Source organism: Passer montanus, unplaced genomic scaffold (genome assembly GCF_014805655.1).
Source record: "Passer montanus isolate IOZ18808 unplaced genomic scaffold, ASM1480565v1 scaffold55, whole genome shotgun sequence".
Classification (NCBI taxonomy): Eukaryota; Metazoa; Chordata; class Aves; order Passeriformes; family Passeridae; genus Passer; species Passer montanus.
The window spans coordinates 1,144,103-1,167,783 of NW_024370485.1; the positions used below are offsets into that span (position 1 = coordinate 1,144,103).

The 23,681-nt window shown below is 40.1% G+C and overlaps 1 protein-coding gene across 20 annotated transcripts in view; it reads right to left on the bottom strand.

The window, feature by feature from the left end:
- Positions 1-341: 341 nt before the first annotated feature.
- TNRC6B (trinucleotide repeat containing adaptor 6B) overlaps positions 342-23,681 on the bottom strand; it is a 132,306-nt gene continuing 108,966 nt past the window's right edge. For 12 of the 20 annotated variants that reach the window (XM_039725291.1, XM_039725295.1, XM_039725293.1 and 9 more), the window contains 6 exons: positions 20,108-20,254; positions 19,763-19,858; positions 16,519-16,743; positions 15,966-16,036; positions 13,979-14,118; positions 342-13,497 (listed from right to left, as the gene is read on the bottom strand). In XM_039725291.1, coding sequence (XP_039581225.1) covers positions 13,107-13,497; positions 13,979-14,118; positions 15,966-16,036; positions 16,519-16,743; positions 19,763-19,858; positions 20,108-20,254 — 1,070 coding nt within the window. In that variant the 3' untranslated portion in view covers positions 342-13,106. Of the gene's footprint in view, positions 13,498-13,978; positions 14,119-15,965; positions 16,037-16,518; positions 16,744-19,762; positions 19,859-20,107; positions 20,255-22,128; positions 22,692-23,681 lie in introns of those variants that run through there. The other 8 variants (XM_039725285.1, XM_039725287.1, XM_039725296.1 and 5 more) reach the window with 4 other exon arrangements.

Genomic DNA, 23,681 nt, shown 5'->3' on the forward strand with positions numbered 1-23,681 from the left:
ATTTTTTAAAAAAAAAAAAAAAAAAAAAAAAAAAAAAAAAAAAACAAAAAGAAAAAAAAACAAAACGAAGAAAACAAAAAACCAAAAAAGCTGTTTAAAAGCCCAAAAAAACCTTCAGAAAACTTATATATAAGTATTACACCATCTCTCAGTTTCAATGAAATGACGACGACTTAATTCTTTATTACTCTTAACTTGTCACACTCCAATAAAACGTCACCCTTTTGTTTGTTTTTTTTCTTTTTTTTCCTTTTTTTTTCTAAATCCAGCATGAGAAATACAGTACCTGCTATGGCAAAAATACACATAAAATGCAACATTTCAGCTTATTTGTACATTAGTAGAGTTTAAACATTTTATTGGTTTTTTTTTTCTTTTTAAGTGAACCAGTGATCTTAAGTACCACTATACTAAAAGTAAAATAAAAATATAGAAAAGGAGGAAAAGGGGGCAGCCAGCCTTACAAGAGCACCTTCTAAAGTGCTGAGTTTCTGTGTCCATGGAAAACCCTTAGGAAGTTCAAACATTTCTGAGAATATGGGATGGAAATTAAGATTAAACCTGCATATGCAAGACATTGTGTCATCTCCTCTACATTCTCCCCATTTGTCCTGTAATTTTCCTTACTGCACACTACAGAAAGAGGGGAGAAACCAGAACTACGGTAAGAGTTTAGTAAAGGAAGCCATTTCAAGTATAAGAAAAAAATTAAACACTTACAGGTAACTTGCAAATAGCATCAATATACACACAGCCACTATTTTTATTATTACAATGTCTGCTTCTGGGGGACAGTGTTTCAGGCAAGAGGACTTTAGCTGTACCTTCCTGTTACCTATTTATGTGCAAAGTAGAAAAGCTGCCTTTTCTAATCCAGCCATATTGGACATCAATGATTTTCTATTCAGCCACCTCATCCCTCCATTCCACACGGAGAGAAGAAGGGGGCATCACTTTACCAAGAAGACTAGATGAAATGAATCTGTTTCTCCATTCCTCTTCCAGACACACCCTTCTCCTATTACTTGTTTGCAATGAAGAGAAACTCCCGATGCCCACCAGTAGCCAGTTTCCTGAACAGGTAGAAGGCATTTACCTTTGTAAACATAATCCCTTATGTTTGTGGAACTCAAAGCAGCATTTCACATCTCCAGCTGAGCAGTGGAGATGAAAATAGATCAGAACGCTCCCCTGTCACTGCTCTTCCTCCTCCCCTTTCCTCTTCCGCACCCAGGAAGATTACATTTGGTTACTTTTGTTAGAAGGTGGGTGTTTTTTTGGTTCTTTGAGGACAATACTTAGCATTTAGTTAAAAGTAAACATTACAGAATTACCATAAGCAGATTTATACTGCTGTTTGTTCTGCTTTCTAAATGAGAAAGAAAAAGCACTATGCATCAGATGTTCTGCAGACTTTAGAGCAGATGTGGCAGAAAACCAAGATACCTCTGTGTGTAAATCCCACAGGTGCACTTGCATCACTTCAGCTTCTTTCTCTGCAGAATCACTGTATACACTTCACCTTGATTACTGGCAGAGATGGAGAGGGTGGCATAGGGCAACAGTGGAGAGATGCTCCTAAGGCCACGGGGAGCAACAGAGGACAGAGAGGACCAGGGAGTGTCAGACAGAAAGGTTTCAGGTACAGAAACCATGTTCTTGACATTTCAAACGCCAAATTCCAAGAGGCATGGGCTCATATGCACATCCCTGAGACGCACATCCAAGAAAGAAGAAACAGGGACCAAGTGATTAAGAGGGGAGCAAGTCGCAGAGGTTCCCTGACGGCTGTGGGATTTACCCAATGAAGACCTCATCCCCCACCACCCTCCCAGAGACTTTCTGGGAGAGTTGTAAGGCATAAACACAAGCAGCATCTACTATCATTCCCTCTGTTCCTACGTTCTATTGGCAGGTGATGGCTTCTGTATATTGTGGACAAGAAGAGACACTGCATTTGAAGTGTGACTGGTAACACACTGAAATTAACTCAGGGAAGGACACAGGAAGCTACTCTGCCCTTCATCCCTGGAGCAGCAGCATAAAGTGGCCAGGTTCTTCATCTTACAGTCCCTCTCTGGAACTACACACCACCACCTCCCCTTCCTGATGGCAGGAAAAGATGTGTCTACTTGAAAGATGACATTACCAAAACTGCCTTTTAATGGCAGGGAGAAGTACACAAACTTTTTCTGATTTGGTGGTCTGGTGAAAGAAGCAGCAAGCTCAAAGTACTTCAATGTTGAAGCTTACCTAAAAGTACTGGAGACATGTGACCTGTAGCAACACTGGCATAACTATATAAAGAAGAGAAGAAGAAGATGGAAACAGGCATAAAGACTGAAGAGTATGAGTAACTGAATCTCTATCCACTTCTATCATTTATGATCTGAGTGTCTAATGGATTCAATAATTAAAAAAAATCAAAAGGGTTATCTCCCTCCACACAAGCAAACAATGTAAATAGAACTAGCGATCTTGCTGTGAAAACCTCATAATACTTCTATCATGCTTTTTTCTTTAAAGCACTTAACAAACATTACTAGTTAATCCTCACAAAACCCCTGTGAGGTAGGTAAGTATTATTAACAACCCCGCTTTACAGGTGAAAAAAGAAAGGCAAAGTAGTTAAATGACTTGCCCAAGGCAAGGGAAGAGTAATGGCCAATGTTAAAATTCAGGAGTTTCAGGCTTCCCAAACCTATGCTCAAAACCACTAGTTCAAATATCTTTTTACAAAGGAGATAACAGATGGAAATAAAAGCCCATCAAGTTTAGAAGAAAACCTAAGATTCAGAAGGTTACACCAGAAGGGAAAATGTACCACGAGGTATTTTTGTGAATGAGTTTAAGCTTCTGATTTTTTTTTAATTTTTTTTTTTTAAAGGCATTCTGACAGAGTGGAACCCTGATAAGATCACATCTGCAAGGCAGGCACAGATGCGAGAGTGATCATCAAGTCTGTTACTTATTACAGTACTGTGAATGTCAACAAAAATAAAACTGCTGCATGAAAACACTGAATACAGGCAGGATAATCTCTCAGTTTATGATATTATACCCAAGATAATGCCAGTACCATGGTTCACCATGGACAAAGGAAAAAGTCAAGTCAAAAGGTCCCTATTATAATGATAGAGAGAGCAGTGAGATCTACATTTTTTTCTGAGGAGACTCTTCCTGGAAGCTCAGCAAGCTTCAAGGAATGCACATAATTCACAATGATTACATTTTGGAGATGTGAGGAAGTAAATCCTTTTTAATGACCATTATGATGCCACCTTTTAATAAAAATGGGATAGCTCCTTTCAAATAGAGGGGACCTGGTATACGTATCAGTCTACTTTCCCTAAAATTTCACATACTGTCACCATTAGTGCTAAGTCACTGGTAGCAACACCAGACAACAAAACACCAGTAGCTGCTGCTGTTGAAAATACACAGTCCTCATAGCTTGGCTTTGATCAGCACTAGAAAAAAGTACTGTCTCCACCATCCTGCCCACAGCTGCTCTGTCACTGTATGAAGAGTACTAGAAACAGCAGCAAAGAAAATGTTAGGGATAAGGAAGCATGGATATCAAGGACTAGCCATAATCCAACTCTCCTGGAAGAGCACAAGGACTGCTGAAATGGAAAACAAGTAGTAAATAAAAAAAACCCAGTGCCTGTGGCAGTGGGTTTCCTGAGCTTAACAAGGGCCAGAGCACAGGAGCTGGTAGATATTCTCCAGGTAGACCAGGTGTCCCATTCACCCTTCAGGCCCTGGGTTAACACTGTGTGGCTGAATTCACCCTGTGACAGGCTGAGAGCTGATTTTGTTTTTGCAGCCAACATTGGTTATTCAAACCTCTGCCCAGTTATCCATTGGCCAGCTTCTGACAAAAGAAGGAATTGATAAGAACCTTTCTTAATTCAAAGTTATCACTTCCCCACTTCCCCAAACTATAATGGATATGCCATGGACACAGAAACTCCCAAACAGTTTAGCAAAGTATCTTTGTCCCCTACACCCCCTTTGCAGAATGCATAGTTTACAATTCACTTACAAAATAAAGAAGCAATGCTGACCACATATGGGACCTTTTTTTTTTTTTGAAAAAAGAACAAACAACCTCTTCTTAAGTTCAGTATCAAAATTCACATTTGCATAATAATACATTTCAAGGCCATTAGAGAGGAATGAGAGCGAAGCAAAGAAAACTGCAGAGTCTCTCCTCTCTTTGTCTTCCTGAATAGAGCTGAGGGATCCCACTGGAGTTTCTTTTCAGGGTGGGAATTACAAAGCGCTACAACAACAGCTCTTGATCTCGTACACCTCATGTTTTGGGTGGGACGAAGAGGTGAATTATTAGGGAAAAAAAAAAACAAATGGAAGGAGACACTGCAGATTCCCATGTTTAGCTACAAACAGCTTTTTGAAGAAACAAAAAATTACTTCAGATTTTTTTTCCTTTTAAACACTTCTACCTTACCATTTCAAAAACTTTTTTTTTTTCTTCTTGTGTAATACCCTGTTCATTTAAATGGCAACGTTAAGTGTGCTGGAAGTTGAAGGGTTGAAAAAAAATTCCTGTTTTGCTTATCAGGACACGGGCAGAGAGGGTAAAAGTGTGCCTGCACCCACTATTTAACAGAAGCTACAAAACATCATCTTCTCTACATGTATAAATTTGTCTCAAACATCACTGTGTTCAAATTCTCCAGTGCTTACAAAAAACCAAAGCAACACACACTCACACTCATGCATACAAACAAAGAGAAGCCACGTAATACATATACAAACTCAACCTGCAACGCAGACTAGCCTAAAACTACCAACAGCTTCTGTGTGCATCACAAGACATCCCTTCGCACCCCCCACCCCAATCTCTACCACATATGAATACGTATTGTGCAGTGTAGAGACCAGCCAATGATGCTGCTTGTCAAAAGGGACCAGTGGGCTGCAATCTCAATGTCTGACCTCTTGAAAGAATAAATTGACCCTTGTCTCCCCTCCAGCCCAAGCGGTCTCCTCAATTAGACAGTCACTATACTCACAAAGGCACATTCATAAATACCACATTTAACTTACTGCTTGTAAAAACATAGGAGGAAACGTTAAGCGCTTATACCCCGACCCATTCCTACTGACCCAGAAAGAAGTATCACAATAACATATCACTTGGTGAGACCTTACTCCACCTTTAGAAGGTACATATTAAAGAAGTCTTCAAACACCTCTTTTAAATTTTTTTTGCATAAATGAATGCTTTTTTTGTTTGTTTTTGGCTTACATATTTTGGAATACAGCACACTCACTATAAAGCTCTGTTGTAAGGCTACCCCCTAAAGTAAGGCTGTTCTACCTTGGCTTGCATTTTCACTTCATTTTGCTTCTTTTCCACATGTCCCCAAAACAAAACAAAAAAACCCACACAGCGCCTTAGATAGAAAGGGTAAGCCAGATCTGGCAGGGAGAGGGATGGGAAAGAAAGCACATAATATCATAACCATGTCACTAAAATAGCTATCCTAACAAGCTGTGCAACCTCAACAGAAATTGACAAAGAAAATGATCACTTATGGTTGGTTGTGTTTCATCTGAAACAGGAGGAGCTTCCACCTTGTCTCAACTAATAAAAACAAACATAAAAAATGAGGAAGTTAGTTCTGCAAAGGTAACAACACACACTAACAGCCAAGAAGAGGCATTCAGCGCCCAAGGGAACATTGCTTGCTGAACACTGCCTCCTTGTATTGCGCACTCCGGTCTCTTCCCCTCTGCCCACCACAGTCAACAATGTTTGCTGCTAAAATACTTCAATACTTAACGCTGGCTGGCACAATGCATTCTTCCCTTTTTTTGTTCTTTTTCTTTTTCCCTGGAGTGCTCTGTATTACCTTACAGAAAGGCTGTCAGAATCAAATCAAAAAACTCTTTCTCACTACAGAATTTACAGGAACCCTAACACTGCTGAATATCGCCAGTCCCAACTATCACACAAACAGGGCAAAAATGGCTCTTTTGCAGAGGGCACTTGATTTGCTAGAAGCTTGCTAGGACTCTGGGAGACTTCTAGAGAAAAGCTTTCCTGCATAGCTCAATGAAAAGCAATGCGCAGGCAAACAGTTAACGCAGATGTTGTCTGCTGCGCGCTACAGATGAAACTGCATCTATTGTGGCCTGACAAGTTTTAAGAGTAGGCTCCAACCCACCAGGAGCTTTTTGTAGCACAGATGAAACCTTAAATCACTTTTCATACAAGGATCAGAAGCTACAGTTACTACATCACAAAGTTTAAGGTCACGTAACACCACAAAATAGAGCGCTATAATTTTAAACAGGATCCTGACTCAATTTTGACAGCAATGTAGACAGACGCTTAAAGTCTACTGTAGGCAAAGCTCTGCTTGGTGAGTCACTACAAAATGGACCTGTTTCCTATTATCTACTGCAAGGGAACTTTGGTAAAATTCAGCAACACTGGTATTTACAGTGATGGGACACTTATGCAGAACATTGTGGAGGACATGGACTAGGCACAGTTGCTAAAAATCTCCAGTTTGGCTCCTGTCATTCAGTCCAACCAACAGGTCTACTACAGCCTAACAGTTGCTTTGTGGTTTAGGTTTGGATGTGAATTCAGGACAACAGGGAGTACAAACTCTGTCTACACTGGGAAACTTCACATATTTCTCCCCATTACTGTTACCATCCTTCTGCCACAGGTGGAAGCCTAGTACTGGAGATAAAGGGGAAGAAAGAGTCTGGGTTTTACATATCTGTATTTTGATCACAGTGGGAATGACCATATCATCTAACAGTATCAGTTCCTAAAACTGCAAAGCAGTGGCAAATAAACAACAGAACTGAAATGATATTGTGTGCAAAATCAATTTAGACAAACCAACAGATTCTGTGTATGTTGCTTCAGATTCAGGACCAAAGTTGCACATCAACAGCATTTGTATATTGTTTTGGTTTTTTTTTAAATTAATTTCAATGTAGTTGTCTTGGTATTACTTTCCTGCCCACAAAGCATGCATGCATATTTACAATTAAGAAAGCTGCTTCTGTTAAGGGAACTTTACATCTTTAGGACAAAAAACAACCCTACCTTCTACTCAATCTGGGCTATTACCCTGAGATGTTAACCAGCCTCCACAAAACCTGCATTTCAATCCATTTGAGAACCTAGATACTAAGGTCACATGATTTACAGTGAAGGCATTATATGCAACACACACTGGAAACACAACAGGTCCTCATCTGCTATGTTAACCCTGATCCAACTCATTCCATTGACCAGGCTTTTCAAATTTGGGTACCTCAGATATACAAACAGTGCTCCTCTAAAAAGTCAATAGGAAAACAATATGCACAAACAAAACAAGAAACTTAAGAGCTACATCTTAATAATGAAGCAAAAAACCCAACCTAACCAAAATTTCCCCCCCAAAAAAACTACAGTACTATTTGGATGCGCTATTAGGACACAGTGGAAGATGTGGCAGCATTTTTAAGGAGAAAAAAATAGGACAAAAGTTCTAAGGAATAAATGCTTAGAAATTTCATGGTAAAAATAGAAAAAGAGGCCAACTTAATAAAAATTTTTAATGGTTATTTAATCATTGAGGTGGCAATCCCACCCAGCTTTTTGAAAACAACCTGTCTATATTGCAAAGGTAAAAACATACTTGGCTTAACATTCTTACTCATTACAAAAGCCACTTAATGTGAAGCACAAAAAAAATATATAAGAAAAACCTGACACCCTGTGATTGTAAAAAAACCCCAAACCAATAAAAACCCCACTCTCAAGACTGCCAGGCAAGTGTCCAGGTAGAAACTTAAAAACACTGGGAGAAGATGGTAAGTATTCCAAAGCAAATGTCAGAAGTCTAAACACAGGTTTTCTGAGCTGTATGACACTTTGTTTTGCTTGCTAGACTCTGTTGTCACTGCTAAGACAAAATCCTCAAATGGAGCAAAGAATTATCAAACAGATTAGAAACTCTCAGCTTTATAGACACTGCAAGATAGGCAAGCAAAGTGGCTGGATTTTTATCTGGAAAGAGATGCCTTTAGTCTATTCCAAGCTGTGCTTTCCCCAGCCTCTTCTCCCTACCTTGCCAACATGTTCAAACAAGATGCTGCCAATGACTCCCTCCTGGGAACAGTTTTGTAAAAGCCCAGAAATACCCTAACATCAATTCCTGCTGACTTTTCGCTGTTAGGAGCTCAAATGTAGCAGAAACATTACAGCATTAAGCAATGGGTGTCCCCAGCAGGTGAGTCTGATTAGTACAATCCTCAGACACCACTTGTAATGGTTGGGAGTGACTAATCCACACAGATCTGTCAACTGTAGCTGGAATATAGATTAATGTTACTTTGACAATGTAGGGAAAACTGTCACGGAGGAGACAGTCACTAACACTTACAGGATGCACATTCAGGGAACGAGGAGCAGACTGTTGTACTACAATAGGTTTGGACCCAGCAGACTGCTGAAACTGCAGACTGTCAACCCTTCAGCAGTCAGTCACAATCCACTTCCAAGTGAATGTCAAGTCTGTCAGCTTTTTTGACTAAATGCTATGGTTTCTTCTCTTTTAGGACACTGCTAATTTGATAAAACACAGCTTCTGGCAAAGCACTCAAATTCTCTCATTAAAAAAACCCCAATAAAATAAAATAAAATAGAATCCTAAACTTTCTAAGTAAACCCTCCTTCTACTGGCCCAAGACAGGATTTTTGAAGCACATTATTATTACTACTGATGCATTATTTTCAACAGACTCACATGCACACGCAGCACAACATGAAAACACTGGGCAGCTGCTATGAGAAAGACAGAATTTGGCATCTGATTTCTTTTATTAATAATAACAACAACAACAACTTATCTCAATTACTATTAAGTAACTCATTGCACGACTTGCTCACGCGGCATGCTCTTCTTCCCTTAAGATTGGGCACATCTATTTCCATGGAGTGGCTACACTGCCTCACTCTGCCTCGTCTTCCCTCCCCTCCCCTACTGTAGGGCATGTGGGTGCATGTAACAAGGCACTAGCGCGGTTTTTGTGGTTTGAGCCGAGCTGTTTCAGGCAGAGTAAGCCCCTGACCCCGAGAGCTGGGAGGCAGACCTTGGCCATCCCAACACCGAACTCTTAAGTTCAAGACTGTAAGCCCTGACAGCCAGCAGCAACAGGGTGAACAGAGGAGTTTAACAGCTTTTTTTTCCCTCATATAAAATGAAACAGAAAGACTGGGAGGTGGGGTGGATGAAGAAAAGCAAGCAGCAAATCTCCAAGTGGGGAATTGAACTGACCAAGTAGCTGAAAACAGGGAAGTTGATTTCCAATGTACATTTTTGTGGAGTTTTTCCATATTCTTTTTTTTCTGTACTGAAAAAGGCAGGTTAATAGAACTACTTCATTACTGAGTATTCTGTCAGCACTGGTTTTCTTTAGCACTGCTCAGAAGTGGTTCAAAGAAGCACCATCGTGTATTTCCTGCTCATCGTCCTAACCAAGGATTCTTTCAGTTAAACTCTACTGCATTTTAATAAGGTTTATACTTTCACTCTGCTTCAAAAAGGTGCTTGGAAGAATATTTTAATTTCAATCGAGAGGGAATAGTAGGTTTCCATTCACACACTTCTCTTCTCCATGCAACTGCACACGTCTGCATGAGTAACAAAGCACAATAAATGATAACCCTTCTCCCACAAATTGTCTAAGATTGCAATGAATTCCTGTTGCTGATATTGAGAAGCTTTCTTAATGTATCTTAATTTAGAAAGTCTTTAAAATTCTTGATCCCTTGCTTGACAGTAACATTTGGAGATTTTTTCTTTTTTTCTTTTTCTTTTTATTTTTTTTTAGCATTTTTATTTTAAAGTAAAAACTTTCAAACATTTTGAAGATTCAGGAACTTGTAAAAGTTTATCAACAAGAAACAGCCATCTATCTAGGATAAGGTTAAATAAACCATCTTCAAAAAACTGGCTTCCTACCCTAGAATTCCTGAGAATGCTTGCAAATTTAAAGCAGGAAAATAAAATGTTAAAATAAAAACAAAAACACTGTTAAATGCTCCCAGAGTTAGTCTTCATCTAAAATATATATATGCACTTTTTGGTCTTTTTTTTTTTTTTGTACATTTAAATTTTTTCCCTTTAAGCTTACAATGGAAGAACAATTTAGCTTTTCTTTTTAAATATTTGAAATCCCTCATTATGTCTTGTAAACAAGAGGGGCTCTAGCACCCGGCTTTCACCGTAGTATCGCAATGAAGTCAACTAGCCCAAAGTGCAGGAAAAGGGACCTTAGGGCAGGTTGGGAGAGAGAAGTGAGGGTGGAACACAGCAATGAACCAGCATGTATAGCAAATCATGTGACAGAACAGACACTGGCTTGCTCAGGCCAAAGGTGCTTCACTGGGAAGTACTGCTGGCACAGGACTTTTAAGAACCTGCTCTGCATGTCCGAGCGTGCTTGGTCTTTGAGCAGAAACAAGGCTGTACATATGCCTGAATGTGGGGGTTATAGCCAGCTAGCAGGAGCTGAAAGAGAGCATTTTGTTTCTTTGTGGATGGTGGGATAGATGGAGGAGACATGACAGGAAAGTATTTTCCAAAGGGGCCAGAGTATGCTGCATACTCCAGTTTGCTAAACAAATACAAACCTACTCATACTTTTTTACCACATAACGCTTTGCATACAAATCTACAGGCATGTGTATATGCAGCATTTCCCTCAGTCAGTCTTTCTTGTGACATTGGGGCTTACATAGAAAGGGCAAATTAAACAGCCATGTAATTCCCTAGCCCTTCCCTCCCACCCCCAGCACACAGGCATACACACATGCACACACACACACACGCGTGCACCAACCTCCCCCCATGACTTGCATCTGTTTTTGCTTCTGCCCACCAAACCCATGAGTTAAATGCATGAGACATGGTCATATCCTTCAATGAAAAGGCTGAAGAAACAGACTCCCCTATCTGCCCCCCTCTGCCAGGTGATAAAGCACTGCTCCCTCTGAGGGCTGGAATGGACAGGTATGTGCTGGTACAGAAGGTCGGCACTTTGTTAGACAGTGTAACAGCTGGACAATGCTGCATGGAAGTCCTAGCACTTATGGAAAAAGTACCGGCATCTCTCTTCCCTCTTCTCCCGACCCCACCCCCACAAAAAGCTTCCTGCTTTGTGTCAAGGGATGTTCCTTCAAGTCTGCTACAACTCTTTTCACAACAACAGGTCTTAAAAGTTTTGTTCCCAGCGCACACATGCACGCACACACTGGCTATCACTGTGGATTATAGGTCACCCCTATCCTGCCCAGAGTATTACTACACTGATGCTAAAAAAACCCCAAACCTTTCCTTAAATACAGAAATTAAAAAGCAACAGTACAGAAAAAAGTAAAAACAAAAAACAAAAAGGTGCAATACTTCTTTAAAAAAAAAAGTCTTTGCTAGTTATATACCTCCCTAAGCAAAACCACATACACAGGAAAAAACACAACACAGAGAAACAAAAGGAAACCTTTGAAGTACACACTGGTTTAAGAACATTCGTAAGTAAACGTTTCTGTCAGTGATGGTCTGGCGCTGTAATGACACCAAGGCCTGGCACAGGTAACGCTCACCATGAAGGACGCAGGAAGGAGTTAGCTGCATGTGCTTTCAGGAGATGAGGCAGGCTGGCCGGCACTTTGCTGACACCATTTAGTTTTTTGTCAGTTTTAATAGAAGCAGTAAATCAACTAAAAGGCTAATTTGGTTGGGCTGGATTTTCAAGTTTTTGATGGATTCCTCTAGAATGAGTACAGGTGCTTATTTTGGTTTGGGGGAGAAAAGAAACGCTTTTTTCTTAAAGGTACTGAAGCTTGCAAGAGACCGAAAAAGAACATTTGTCTATCTGCACAAAAAATGGCAATATCTTCTTTCCTCCTCTCTTCCCCTTGTTGGAAGAAATAAATGGCTTGCATTATATAACAAACACTCTAGGGTTCATTCAGTACAAAAAACCCACATGCAGACACAAATAAAGATACTGTTACTCAAAAGACAATATTGTTTCCCCTCTCACCAAATCCTTTGGATATGGCAGTGTTCTGCTCTACCACAGGGTTAGAACAAGGGCTAGGAAGCAACTACCCACTCTGTATGATCTGCAGATTTGAGATAGCACCCTGCTAAAACGAATTTAAAAAACCTACTGGCAAATTTTAATCCAGCCCAACCGGATTCCGCTTCAGCCACAGGGACTCCACCATGCCTGTCTTGCTTTCGGAATCAAGACATGCAGATGGCCGGCCAGCCCGGAGACCATCAGCAATGCAGCGTTTCAAGATTATATATATAGAGAAAAAAATGCACACACACAAACATGTGCACACGCACTCACACAGAAACAAGCACACGTGGGCAGTTACATGTGCCAGAACACACTGGTACTTATCAACCAGCCAATCACAAAGTGTTGGTTTTTTTGTTTTGTTTGTTTTTTCTGTTTTGTTTTTTTTTGTGGGTTTTTAATTTTTAATTTTTTTTCTAGGTTTTTTTGTTTTTATTTTTGTTTTTAAAGTGAGGCTCCGTCAAGTCTTTCCCTCCCCCCCTTATTCTTTTGAACCCCTTCCCAACCCCAACCCAACATGGTAGACCTAAGGACGGAAACACACCCAGTGCAAACAAAGTTAAAAAGCTATTTTTTCAGTATATATGTTTCTTAGCAACAACTTCCGTATAACATGAAAAAGTGAAAAACTAGAAACTAATTTTTTTAATTTTTTCTGTTTAAATTTAAATGGTATGTGTACTTGCTTCACATTGTCTTTCTAAGTTGGCGTTCACGATTCAAGTATTTCAAGAGTGATATGTTCTCTTTTTGGATTCATATTCCAAACGAAAAAACTGAAGTTATATAAGGGAGGCAACTATGTGCTCAGACAGTCTGTCAATGACCCACCTTTTTTTCTTTCTCCGTTTTCTTTTTTCCTTTTATAAATGTATTTATTGCAAGTTGAAAAAAACGAAAAAGGTCAAGTTAGTGCTGCTGCTGTTCCAAAAAAGGTCACGAGGTCAGAGTTGAAAGTTCTAAGTTCAGATTGAATCCGACCCTCCTCCCAGAAGGTCTCCAGGTAGTAAGGGAGCAGGGCTGCCCATTCGGTGTGGATCCTCTACGCTTGGGACCCCCCACAAGCTTGAAGAATAGTTTGGGGGCCCCCACAAAGAAGCGCCAGTGAGATCACCCCCACTGCTGCCGCCGCCGCCACCACTGCTCCACTGCCCAAGCCCTGTTGACCCACCAAAGAGATTCAAAGCAGGTCCAACTGGATCTGTCTGGTTCTGTCCTGTCTCCAGGGATTGCCAGCCCGCTGCAGGTGCACTCGGGGTCGCTGCAGGTGTAGGGGGCTGAGCTTGTGCCAAAAAGCGACTAACCTCTTCATCTGTGGCAAACTCAGCCAGGATGGTAGTGTTTCCCAACACACACCTAAAGGGCAAGGTACACAGAAGAAAAAAACATAGTTAGAGCTAAAGGTAAGGGCAAGGGATTCAGAAAGCACAGGAACAACACTAATAGGTGCCCAAACCAAAGGAGGTATCAGCTACATTGCTACAATGGAGTGGACATGGAAAACTTCAGCTGTTTTTGACAGTGACACTCACTCAAAACAAAAGAACAAACAAAACAAAAACACTCCAACTCCCTTGTTCCAACTTTCAGTTGTGCCTGAACAAAATCTTAATAAATTTAAACTAAGGTTCTGAACATTAACACCAAGAGCAATACAAGTTCCTATACCATGTAGGTAAATGCACCTATACTAATTTTCAAACAAAACAGATGAAGAACAGGTTAAAAGCCTTTGGAATTCAGGAGACCAGTAAAATTCAAAAACTTTCACTGAGTTGAGGGGCTTACACCACCAATCCCACACTCTTAAAGATTTTCATCTCAAAAGCTTGCTTACATGTGCAGTGCAGTCTGGGCCTTGGCCGCCTCCTGTTTGGTGTTGTATCGGATGAGGGCGGTGCCCTGGGTCAGGTTCAGATGGAATGTCAGCAGTGGGCCATGCTGCATGCAGATCGTCCTCAAGGTTGACCCATCAATCTGAGGAAGAACAGCCAGGATGAAACACATGCTTGTAATTATTTCTCCAAACATACTTTAATCCTGACATTGTCACAGTAATTGAAAAATATGCTGCTCTCAGAAAGAAAAACAGATGAAAGCAGTGGGAAGAAAGCAAAGGTGACAGAAGCTGATTTTCAAACAGGAACTGGTATGCCTTGACTTCTCAGTTACATGAAGTTTGGTTTAGTATGGAATAACCTAAATTATCTTTCTTGTTCATCTACAGCTTGAGTCCAGTCTTCCCTCTTTCACTGAGTTTCTTACATTGTCACTGTCCTCACACTGACAGCTTTTCTAATAATTTTCCAGTAATGATACACAACTTGTACTTCTCACCATCTTCAGTCATCAGAATTTCTACCAAAGGAACCAGAATGTCTTAGTCTCCAGCTCTCTGATTTCAGCAGAATGTATATAAACTACTTTTTAAAAGGTTTTTGCAAAATTGGAATTATCTCTACAATGAAATTTTTGAAAATTTATTTTGGTGCTTCTTTGTCTTTGTGGTTTATGAAACAGTGACACAAAGGGTCAGTGATTTTGCTGCCAAATCCACCAATGTTCATTCCATCTTGAACTAATGTTTTCACAGCAGCTGTTGCCTATACTCCTTCTGCAGCAGTAACAGCTTGTTACTTACCTCCAGTAACAGCTGTTCTCCCAGGTGTTCTGTACAGACAGATTCTACTCCTGGTGTGTCACAGCGACATGGACATACGAATGGGATCCGTATGTGCAAATACTTAAGGAAGTGCTACTTTCTTCCTTCTTTCCCCCCTATTTTATAATACAGCTTCAAATGAGGGAAAAGGAAGTTGTGTGGTGGTACAAATATGGTCAAGGTTAAAACAGAGAACCTTGAAATGAACATACTGTTCTTTCCAAGCCTAACCATTCTATGAATCCATCTGAACCTTTACACTTCTCTCGCGAGTGCACTGATCCACAATAAAGAGAGAATCCATAAGGAGACACTTATGATCTGTTTCTCTTTCCTACTAACTTAAAACGCCTCCAAAATATATTCTTCTTCCACTAAATAATTCCTAAAGCAGCACTGAAGTATTTTACACAAGCCAGACTTAGAACTGTGCTTTTTGCTCACACCACTTCTTCCTTCACATCAAGGTAAACAGTCTTTTTTTACAGAAGGAGCACAGCTCGCCATTTTGGGTGATCTGCTGGAGACCTCAGCTCTTCCTTTCACATCAACCCTTTTTTGCAGACTGTAGAAACAAGGTAAATTATCTGGCAGAACAGGGGACTCTCTGTCTAGACCTCAGGGTACTGCTGATAATCATATAAGCTGCTCCTTGGTCTTGAAGATTAACTGGGAATGCTGAAAGCAGGATCTCCACAGAATTCATTCTGAATGGCAGCAAGCTTTGAGAATACTTGCAGAAATAACCTAACTACACTAGTTTTGGCAGGAGCGCTGGAAAAATTCTGTGGTTTCACTATGGAAACACTAAAAAACTGGCAGTTACATCGACTTTCTTATTGACAACATCCCAAAGAACAGCTATAAACCATGTCACATTATAGTAATGAAATTTACCCTCACTTCTAAGAAAAATCTTTCTGCTCAATTATTTTTTGTAACTCTTAAGTAAAGAAATGTTTTAACAGTCACATAGCAAAACCTGAACATCTAAAAATTACCTGAAGAGATTACAATAGAAAAAACAGTCAGATTGCAGCTCAGTTTAGTAGAAACATGTTACATATGGTGACAAATCTGATTTTGTCAGATTTTATTCAAAAAGAAACAACTGAATCCTTGCTAAAGCCAACAAGTTCCCAGAAACAACCACAGAAAATACCTGTGGAGTGAGATTGTGAAGAACCAGCCAGTAGCTAGGACGAACTGAGCCACCATCACTCCAAGTAGATGCTGCAAATTATAAGACAGAGAAATCAAGACAGATCTGATACAAAGAAAAAACATCTTTCTTTACAGTTAGGTCTTTCAGAAAAATTCAGCATTACCAGCCCTGTTAAAACATGAAAGCCTAATCTTCAGTCCTGAAAACAAAACCATACCTTTGCTCACAGTTCACATCAAGATTAATTTTACTAGAGTTTATCTTTGAGGAGTTTCTCACACACAGCAAGCATCTAGTCTTGAAAGGCCTTATGTAGCAGGTATCCTCTTCTGGCAGCTCTCAGCCCTTCTTCACTCATTCCCTGCAGCAGGACCTGGGATTCCACCCCACACCACCCCAATTACTGACAGTTTCTTCCTGAAATGGAAATTTGCTATCTTTTTTCCTATTACCACAACAACTGCAACTTTCTTTCCTCCACACCACTGGTGCTGTAAAACATACACTGCTCAGGTCTGATCAGTGGTGCTACCAGTTGATTTGTTCTCACCAGAGCCAAGCCTTGAGTCCTGTGCCCCCCAGCCCCTGACCGATCGGGGTGCTGTGCTGTTCCATGGAGATGATGGTTTGGGGTTGGTCAGGCCAGGAGGTGGGCGGGGCAGCCCTGTAGTGTTCCTTGAGGAAATATGGTTTTTCCACATCTTGTTGGAGAGATGAGTGGGATTGTGTCCTATGGGATCTGGGGACCACGTTGATTTGTAATCACTGAATTTTGCTAGAAGATTAAAGAAATTGTATGTATTAGAGAAAGTTGTGAGATTAAGTACCTGTCCTATTACACTAAGTCTTTTGACTGCATTTGTATTGGAGACAAGTGAGAAACACAGGACCATACAATAGTTAATTTATCATACCAAAAAAACCCCATGCTATATGTAAGTTAATATTTGCTTATTTTATATATGCTAATTAAAAAAAAGTCATACACCAGGATCACTTATGATAATGTAGCTGACTGCAGTATGTTACATCATTAATTAGATTAACTTCAACTTTTATGTCCACGCTAAATTTCATTTGAGAATTTCTTAAAAGCTTTGCCACTACTGACCTTTAATGAAACAACCTTTTTCATGAAAAAAAACCCTGCGAAGCACAGTATTCACCATTCTTGGTCTACTAAGCCAATGTTACCGCCTAAAGATGTCCTCCCTACAAGATCAAAGCTTTCTTGAGAATCACAAACCTCACACAATGAAGACACAGCAGAACTGCATGAAGAAGGCTGCTTAGCTGTGTGATGGCTGGACTTCTAAACAATCTTGATAGCACTTTTTGTTTTTACTAGAGAGTATTGCTAACAGGCAGGTGCCTATTAGAAGACCTATAGTGGATACCCTTAACACATTTCAAGAACTCTTTATAAAGAAATGCAATAAAAGAGAAAAATAAAAGTGCTCCCAAAAACAACACTATTGGTCATGAATATTTGTGAGCTCTGCCTAAAGCAGTTTTTTTAAAAAAGGCAGATGGCAAATTCTCCCACAACTTCTGACACCAAGGGACATTTCAAAATTCCTCATTGTTCTGCACCGAGAACCAGCAAACAGAGACATGGCCATTTGGGGGAAAAGCCTGTGTCAGACATTATCTTAATCATAACTCTCATGTACGTGTGTGCAAGTGTGTATTTAACATCAGTCTGTGCATTTAACATCAGTCACCAGCAGACAGTGGTGAATGTAATTTGAAATAAAGTGAAAAACCACAGATTTATGATATGCCAGGGCACCATAAAATAACACATCTGGAAACCAAGACCATAAAGCTTTCAGCATGTAAAAGCATGCTTCAATTTACAGCTAGATCTCTGTATTTCCATGACACAGAAATGGTCAGTAGCAAGCAGGTTTCAAGCACCAACCTTTGAAAGTGCTTAAAAACCTGCTTTCACTACACTCTGCTTTACAGATAGGTGAATTCTAAATTCTCAGTTCAGATGATTGGCTGACTGTAAAACACTCATGTCTAGCAGACAAAAAGAAACTGGTATGTGGCAGTGGTCTCATTTCCTCAATTTGAGTATGACTTCAATATTTTTATCTCTTCAGTCTTTCTTATGTGCTAGACAAAAATTAAGCAAAGGCAGGAATTTGCTACATGCCACTCCTTTCCTCAGAGGAACTTTCTATGTCTCTAGAATGCTGCATACAGTGCTTCAAACCAAAGTCAGCTCACAAATGGGTGGCAGGAACTCAGTTTTTCTTAAGGACTAAAGAGCACTTTCGACACATTTGGTGAAGATGCTGAGGTAACATGGGAACACAGCTTTCATTCACTATGATGAAAAAACCTGAAGTTTAAGTGAAGTTTAAGCCAGATGTAGCTCCCAGCTCTATTCTCACCCCTGTTATTTATATACAATTCTTCAATTTTAAGTAATTGTCAAGACAATGATGTCTTCAAGAAAAAATTCTGACATTTGCAAGAAGCTTAAAATCCAAATGCTTCATCTGGAGCAAGTATTTCCAGCACTGTACTGCAAAGTGTGTGCAAAACCAGTTTTTTTATCAGAAAGCTGTGGAGACCTTCTTATGAAGGATCTGAGACATATATTTAAGTTTATATAAACAGGCCAACCATGAAAAGCAAGAGGAGCAAATGTCTTCACTGTCCAGATTTCATGGAATGATGAGCGCTATGAAAGGCAAGGCAAAAACATTCCCTTCACAGCACTCCCATATCCTAAAGCTAAAGTAAGTAAAATCATTCACCTTTACTAATACATCTATAAGCAGGTAATATTTTAAAAAATATGACATGTCAACAGATTGTGCATGTACTGTTTTTATCTTTCCTTCTGCATCTGCTGCTTCCTACTATTCTATTCTTTAACTTAATAATATGCTGGTTTTGGCTGGGGTAGAGTCAATTTTCTTGGTAGTACCTGGTACAGGGCCATGTTTTGGATTTGGGCTGGGAATGATGCCTAAGGTTTTAGCTTTTATATTTTTCAGATGCTGTACTGCTTTAGTGTGTAGTTCTGAGCTTCATATTAGTGGACGGTAAGCTCTCTTCACAGAGTAGCTAGACAAAACAATTCCTTTCCTAGCTTGGGACCAAGAACAACCAACCCAAATTTCAGGCCCAAGACCATAAACAACATGGACTGAAGAGAGAAAAACAAGAAGGATGGGACTTCATAACCTAAAGCTATAACTGGACAATTAACTCTAATATGCTAAAGGACCAGAACTTATAAAAGTAAGAGACCTTGTGACCAATCATCCATTTTGTGACCATCTTCAGCGTAGCCCTGGCTGGGCTCTGGTACTGCCCAAGGTGTATCCACTAAGGCCTTTTAATAAATACCTACTTTATTCTTTAACTCCACCTAGCCTCTGTTTTAGGTCAGCCTTCACAAGGTATCACAAACAGCATGGATAAATACAGATGATTTAGTTATACTGCTGAGCAGTACTTACACAGCATCAAGGCTTTTTCTGTTTCTCACATCCTCCCACCAGCAGGAGGGATGAGGGTGCACAACAAGTTAAGGAAACACAGCCAGGACAGCTGACCCCAACTGTGCAAAAGGATATTCCATACCATATGGAGTCATGCTCAGCATATAAAGGGTGGGGGTAAGAGCAAGGAGGGGGTTATATTCAGAGTTGTGTTTGTCTTCCCAAGTCACTGTTACACATGATGGACTAAATACTCCAAGTGGAACAACTATGAACCAGTGCTAAATGAAAAATGCTTTGTCTGGCTAAGTTTCAAAGCCTGCATACCTGAAGTGCTATGAACGTTGGTGAAGGAATTGTCAGAGGCACTGTAGGGCCAGGCACCAGGTGAAGGCAGCGAGGTGTTGAGGGAAGAATTAGACCCTATCAAAGAGAAAAGGAGAGAGAAGGAGGAGACCAAGTTCACAGAGTTTCTGTACCACCATTAAACCTCAAGAGAGCTGTAAGTGTACCAATGCCAAGCTTTCAGGGGCTCCCAGCCACATTGCAAAGGCACGCAGCTTCCTTATCAGACAAATGCAACAGACTGTTTGCCTGTGATGACTGCAGCACTGCAATAATCCCCAGTATCAGAGACTTTGATAATCACAGACCAGATGTGCCCTGCTTTACCTGTGGTGTTGTCCCGCAGAAGTTGGTGGTCAGTATCTACAATGGGAGATGTGGCTGTCCCCCCCAGCACACTTCCAGGGGTCACATAGGGGTCAGATTCAGGGTCAATGTTTTGTATACCTTTCCATGGCACTCCTGGTTGGAACTCTGGGACAGGAGAGAAAGAGGAATTAGATGCAATCAGGGAAATGTTATTTACTAGAAGGAATTGCTGAAGGTATTTCAGGATGATAAACAACTGTCTTCTACACTGTTCCTTAGGGGCAAAAAAAAGACTGTAGGTTAGAATCATAATCTATTTCATAGTTCCTCTGATTTCATATGAACACAAGTCTACACTACAAAAAAAGTGGTACAAGGGCATCCAGTATCCCTTTAAACACTTCTGCTTTGCTACATTCAGATGAGGTTTCCATAGTTTTAATGAATTCCATGATCGATGTGTAAGATAAAATTCCGTACACATACTTCGTGCGTGTGTGCAGAAGCCTTTCTCCTGGAAAGACTACCTACCTGAGGAGTTTGGAAACACATTTGACACATCACACTCTATGTTCACACACACTTTATACATTACCTATCAATACTGAGATGAGAGGCCTTGTGGTAAAAGTAATGTATGTACTCATTGTCATTCTTCATGCTTCACAATGAGATGGGATATACTTATCATGCTTTAGTTTGAACTATAGCTCCAGGCATGCCAGAATTTTAAGACAAGAGGATGAATTATATTAAATATGAACACACAGAGACTCCAATTACTGTAAGACAGATCAGTAACTTGGTTCCTTCAATGAATAAAGTGCTGTGGTCAGTTCTAGAAGCAGTGGTGCAAAAGTAAAGCTGACAAACACAAAAACAAGTAAAGCAGCTTCATATACTATGTGACAATTTGTCTAAGTGTGAGAAGAGTGCAAAGGTGGCAGATTCATCCCTTGCAGATACAAGTCCAGGATACAGAATTCCCAACCTGAATTTCTGAAATAATTAATAATGGAATATTTGAGTGTAATTAAAGATCCATTATTAAAAGCAGGATGCAAGATGCACTCTCTAGAATGAAGCAACATAGGATGAATCTGGCAAGGAAGGGTTCATTTCAGTGACCTTTGTAATGAAGAATTATAGTCAAGACTATGACTTTCACAGACAAATAGAGAAGAAAATATGATACTACTGGTTCAAATTATTGCCACAGCAAGGGCAGTATTAGACTGTGATAATGCATGGGAGAATCTGAGAGAAGACAAAAGAAATGCCCCTTTGGGTCAGAACTAAGGTCCATCTAGTCCAGTGTTTTGCCAACAACAGTAGAAGAAATACCATTAAGGTTTGTGTTCTGGCACAAAACAAACCTGGCCACTATCTGTGGACTACTGGCCTCACACTCTCCCAGTATCCACAGCTGTCCTAACTCAGATGGCAGAAATACCCCTTCTATCTGCTAGTGCCTGCTTGTGCAACTGTTTTCCATCATTTTATCCAATCACTGTTTCAACTGGCTAGTATCATCTGTCTCTGTGAAAGAAGCTGTGAAAGCAACACAACCTGAAAGTTCACCACTCCTGATAGGAAAAAAGCTCCCACGTAAAATTAAAATTTATATCCTCCTAATTCCAGCATTTGCACCACGGTTCTAGCATTGTAGGAGTCACAGAATTACAACTCTGCATTTATCTCATTCACTGCCTTCATGATTTTATAAACATCAGTAACATCTCCCCAACTTTAGTAACTCAACAGAATAATCCAGATATCAACACTTTATCAGCAATCAGTACTGCATCATGGAAGGACTCTGCTCAGCTACTACTAAAATACTGCCATTCCCTGACAAGCAAGATCTCCCTTTTGTTAAGGAAGAAGCAATATAGCTCTTGGGTCTACTGAAAATATCTTCACTCTTCTGAGACAAAGAATCCATGAACACAAGTTAGAACCTGGGAATTTGAACTTGTTTGGAGAAAAAAAAAGTATGTCCATTTCTTCTATTTACAAAGATTCTGAGAATTTGAGATAGAAAATTAAGTGCACAGAAAGCTCTAATCAAAAGGTTAATGAATATACAAACGAGGCTCCAAGGATCAGGGGTATTATTGTTTATGAACACATTCACTGATCGATATAACTCTGGTCTGGAAAAGCATTTCCTTAAACTACAGCACACTGACAAATTTCCAAACTCTCCTTTGGGGCTAATAGTCATTATCATGCACATTCACCAACTCTTGTCTACAAACATGCTCTTTTATTTCTAGGCAGTAAAGAAGACATGAAATGCATTTCTCTGCTGGTATTTGAAAGGTCCTCTCAAAAAGTTCAAATGTAAGATTAAGATTATTGTGAAAACCATGACAGACACATCCAGATCAGTTTGCTGGAAGTATGACTGATCTTGAATGGGAAAATTACAGTCTAAGTATGACCTAAGTATGCAAGTCTGTGCAGCATAACCAAACGACATAACTCTCACCAGTGCAGCAAAACTTGCTCTCACCTCCAGCTGTGGTATCAGTTTGATTGGGCACCACTTCACTTATCTTTGTGCTGAACAATACTGCTCTCTTGAACAGCAGCATTTCTGCAGCAGATGGCATTTAGGAGGAAAATGTGAAAGGTGTAGTCAGGGTGAATGCTGAGTGACCACTGTTTTCATTCAAAGGAAAAATGCACCTATTTCAAGAGGTTTTCTCTTGTAAACTCATTTTTGTTAACAACTTTTTTTCCAGCACTGGGAAGAATTCTATCACCCATGCTAGGAACTGACAGTAGACCTCACCTACAAGCTTGCAGAGAAGAACCTAGAGTGTAAAGCTATTTTAGGTCTTCATTCATCATCAGGGGAGTTGCATTAATAAGGTAGACCTTGATTTCAGTTTTCCTTGTCAATGACGTCCACAAGTTAGACTATGAGACAGTTCAAGTGGCTGATGGTCATGGAACAGTAACTTGCCCCAGCAGCCTATGGATCTCGTATGAGTGAAACAGCAATAACTGAATAAGTGCCACCTGCATGAGGGCTGCAATCATAGTCTTGGGCTACTCACACAAGAAATGAGGGATGGTACTGAGGATCTCAGTAAAATTTTATGTTCAGAATTTGTGAACTTCACTTATCCTTTCACAGTGGTGAGGCAGTCAGCAACAAAAAAATTTACTTTTCACTGACAATGGGACTACAGGTCCCATTGTCAGTGAAGCTAGGGAAGCTCTATGATATCAACAAGGGGCAAAGAGCAGCTATCAAACTTTTAACTTCTGTAACAGTTTTGGCACCAAGAACCTTGCCAAAGCTAGTGGCTGCTCCAAAACTTGGAAACATGGCAGAGCTGATCCTCATGTGTCTCTTGTAACATTCCGAGCAGTACTGTCTTGCTCAGTATAATACAGAGGAATGGTGACTGAGGAAACAAGTTCAGCAACAATGAATCTGTGAAGTCTGGTAGAAGATTACATTTTGGAAATTTCTGGCATTACGAACAGCAACTCCAGTCCAAAAAGCTCCATACTTAACAACCAGGCTGACAGAAGCGTAACACAAACATACCTGTACAGAATGCAGTGAGCAGTA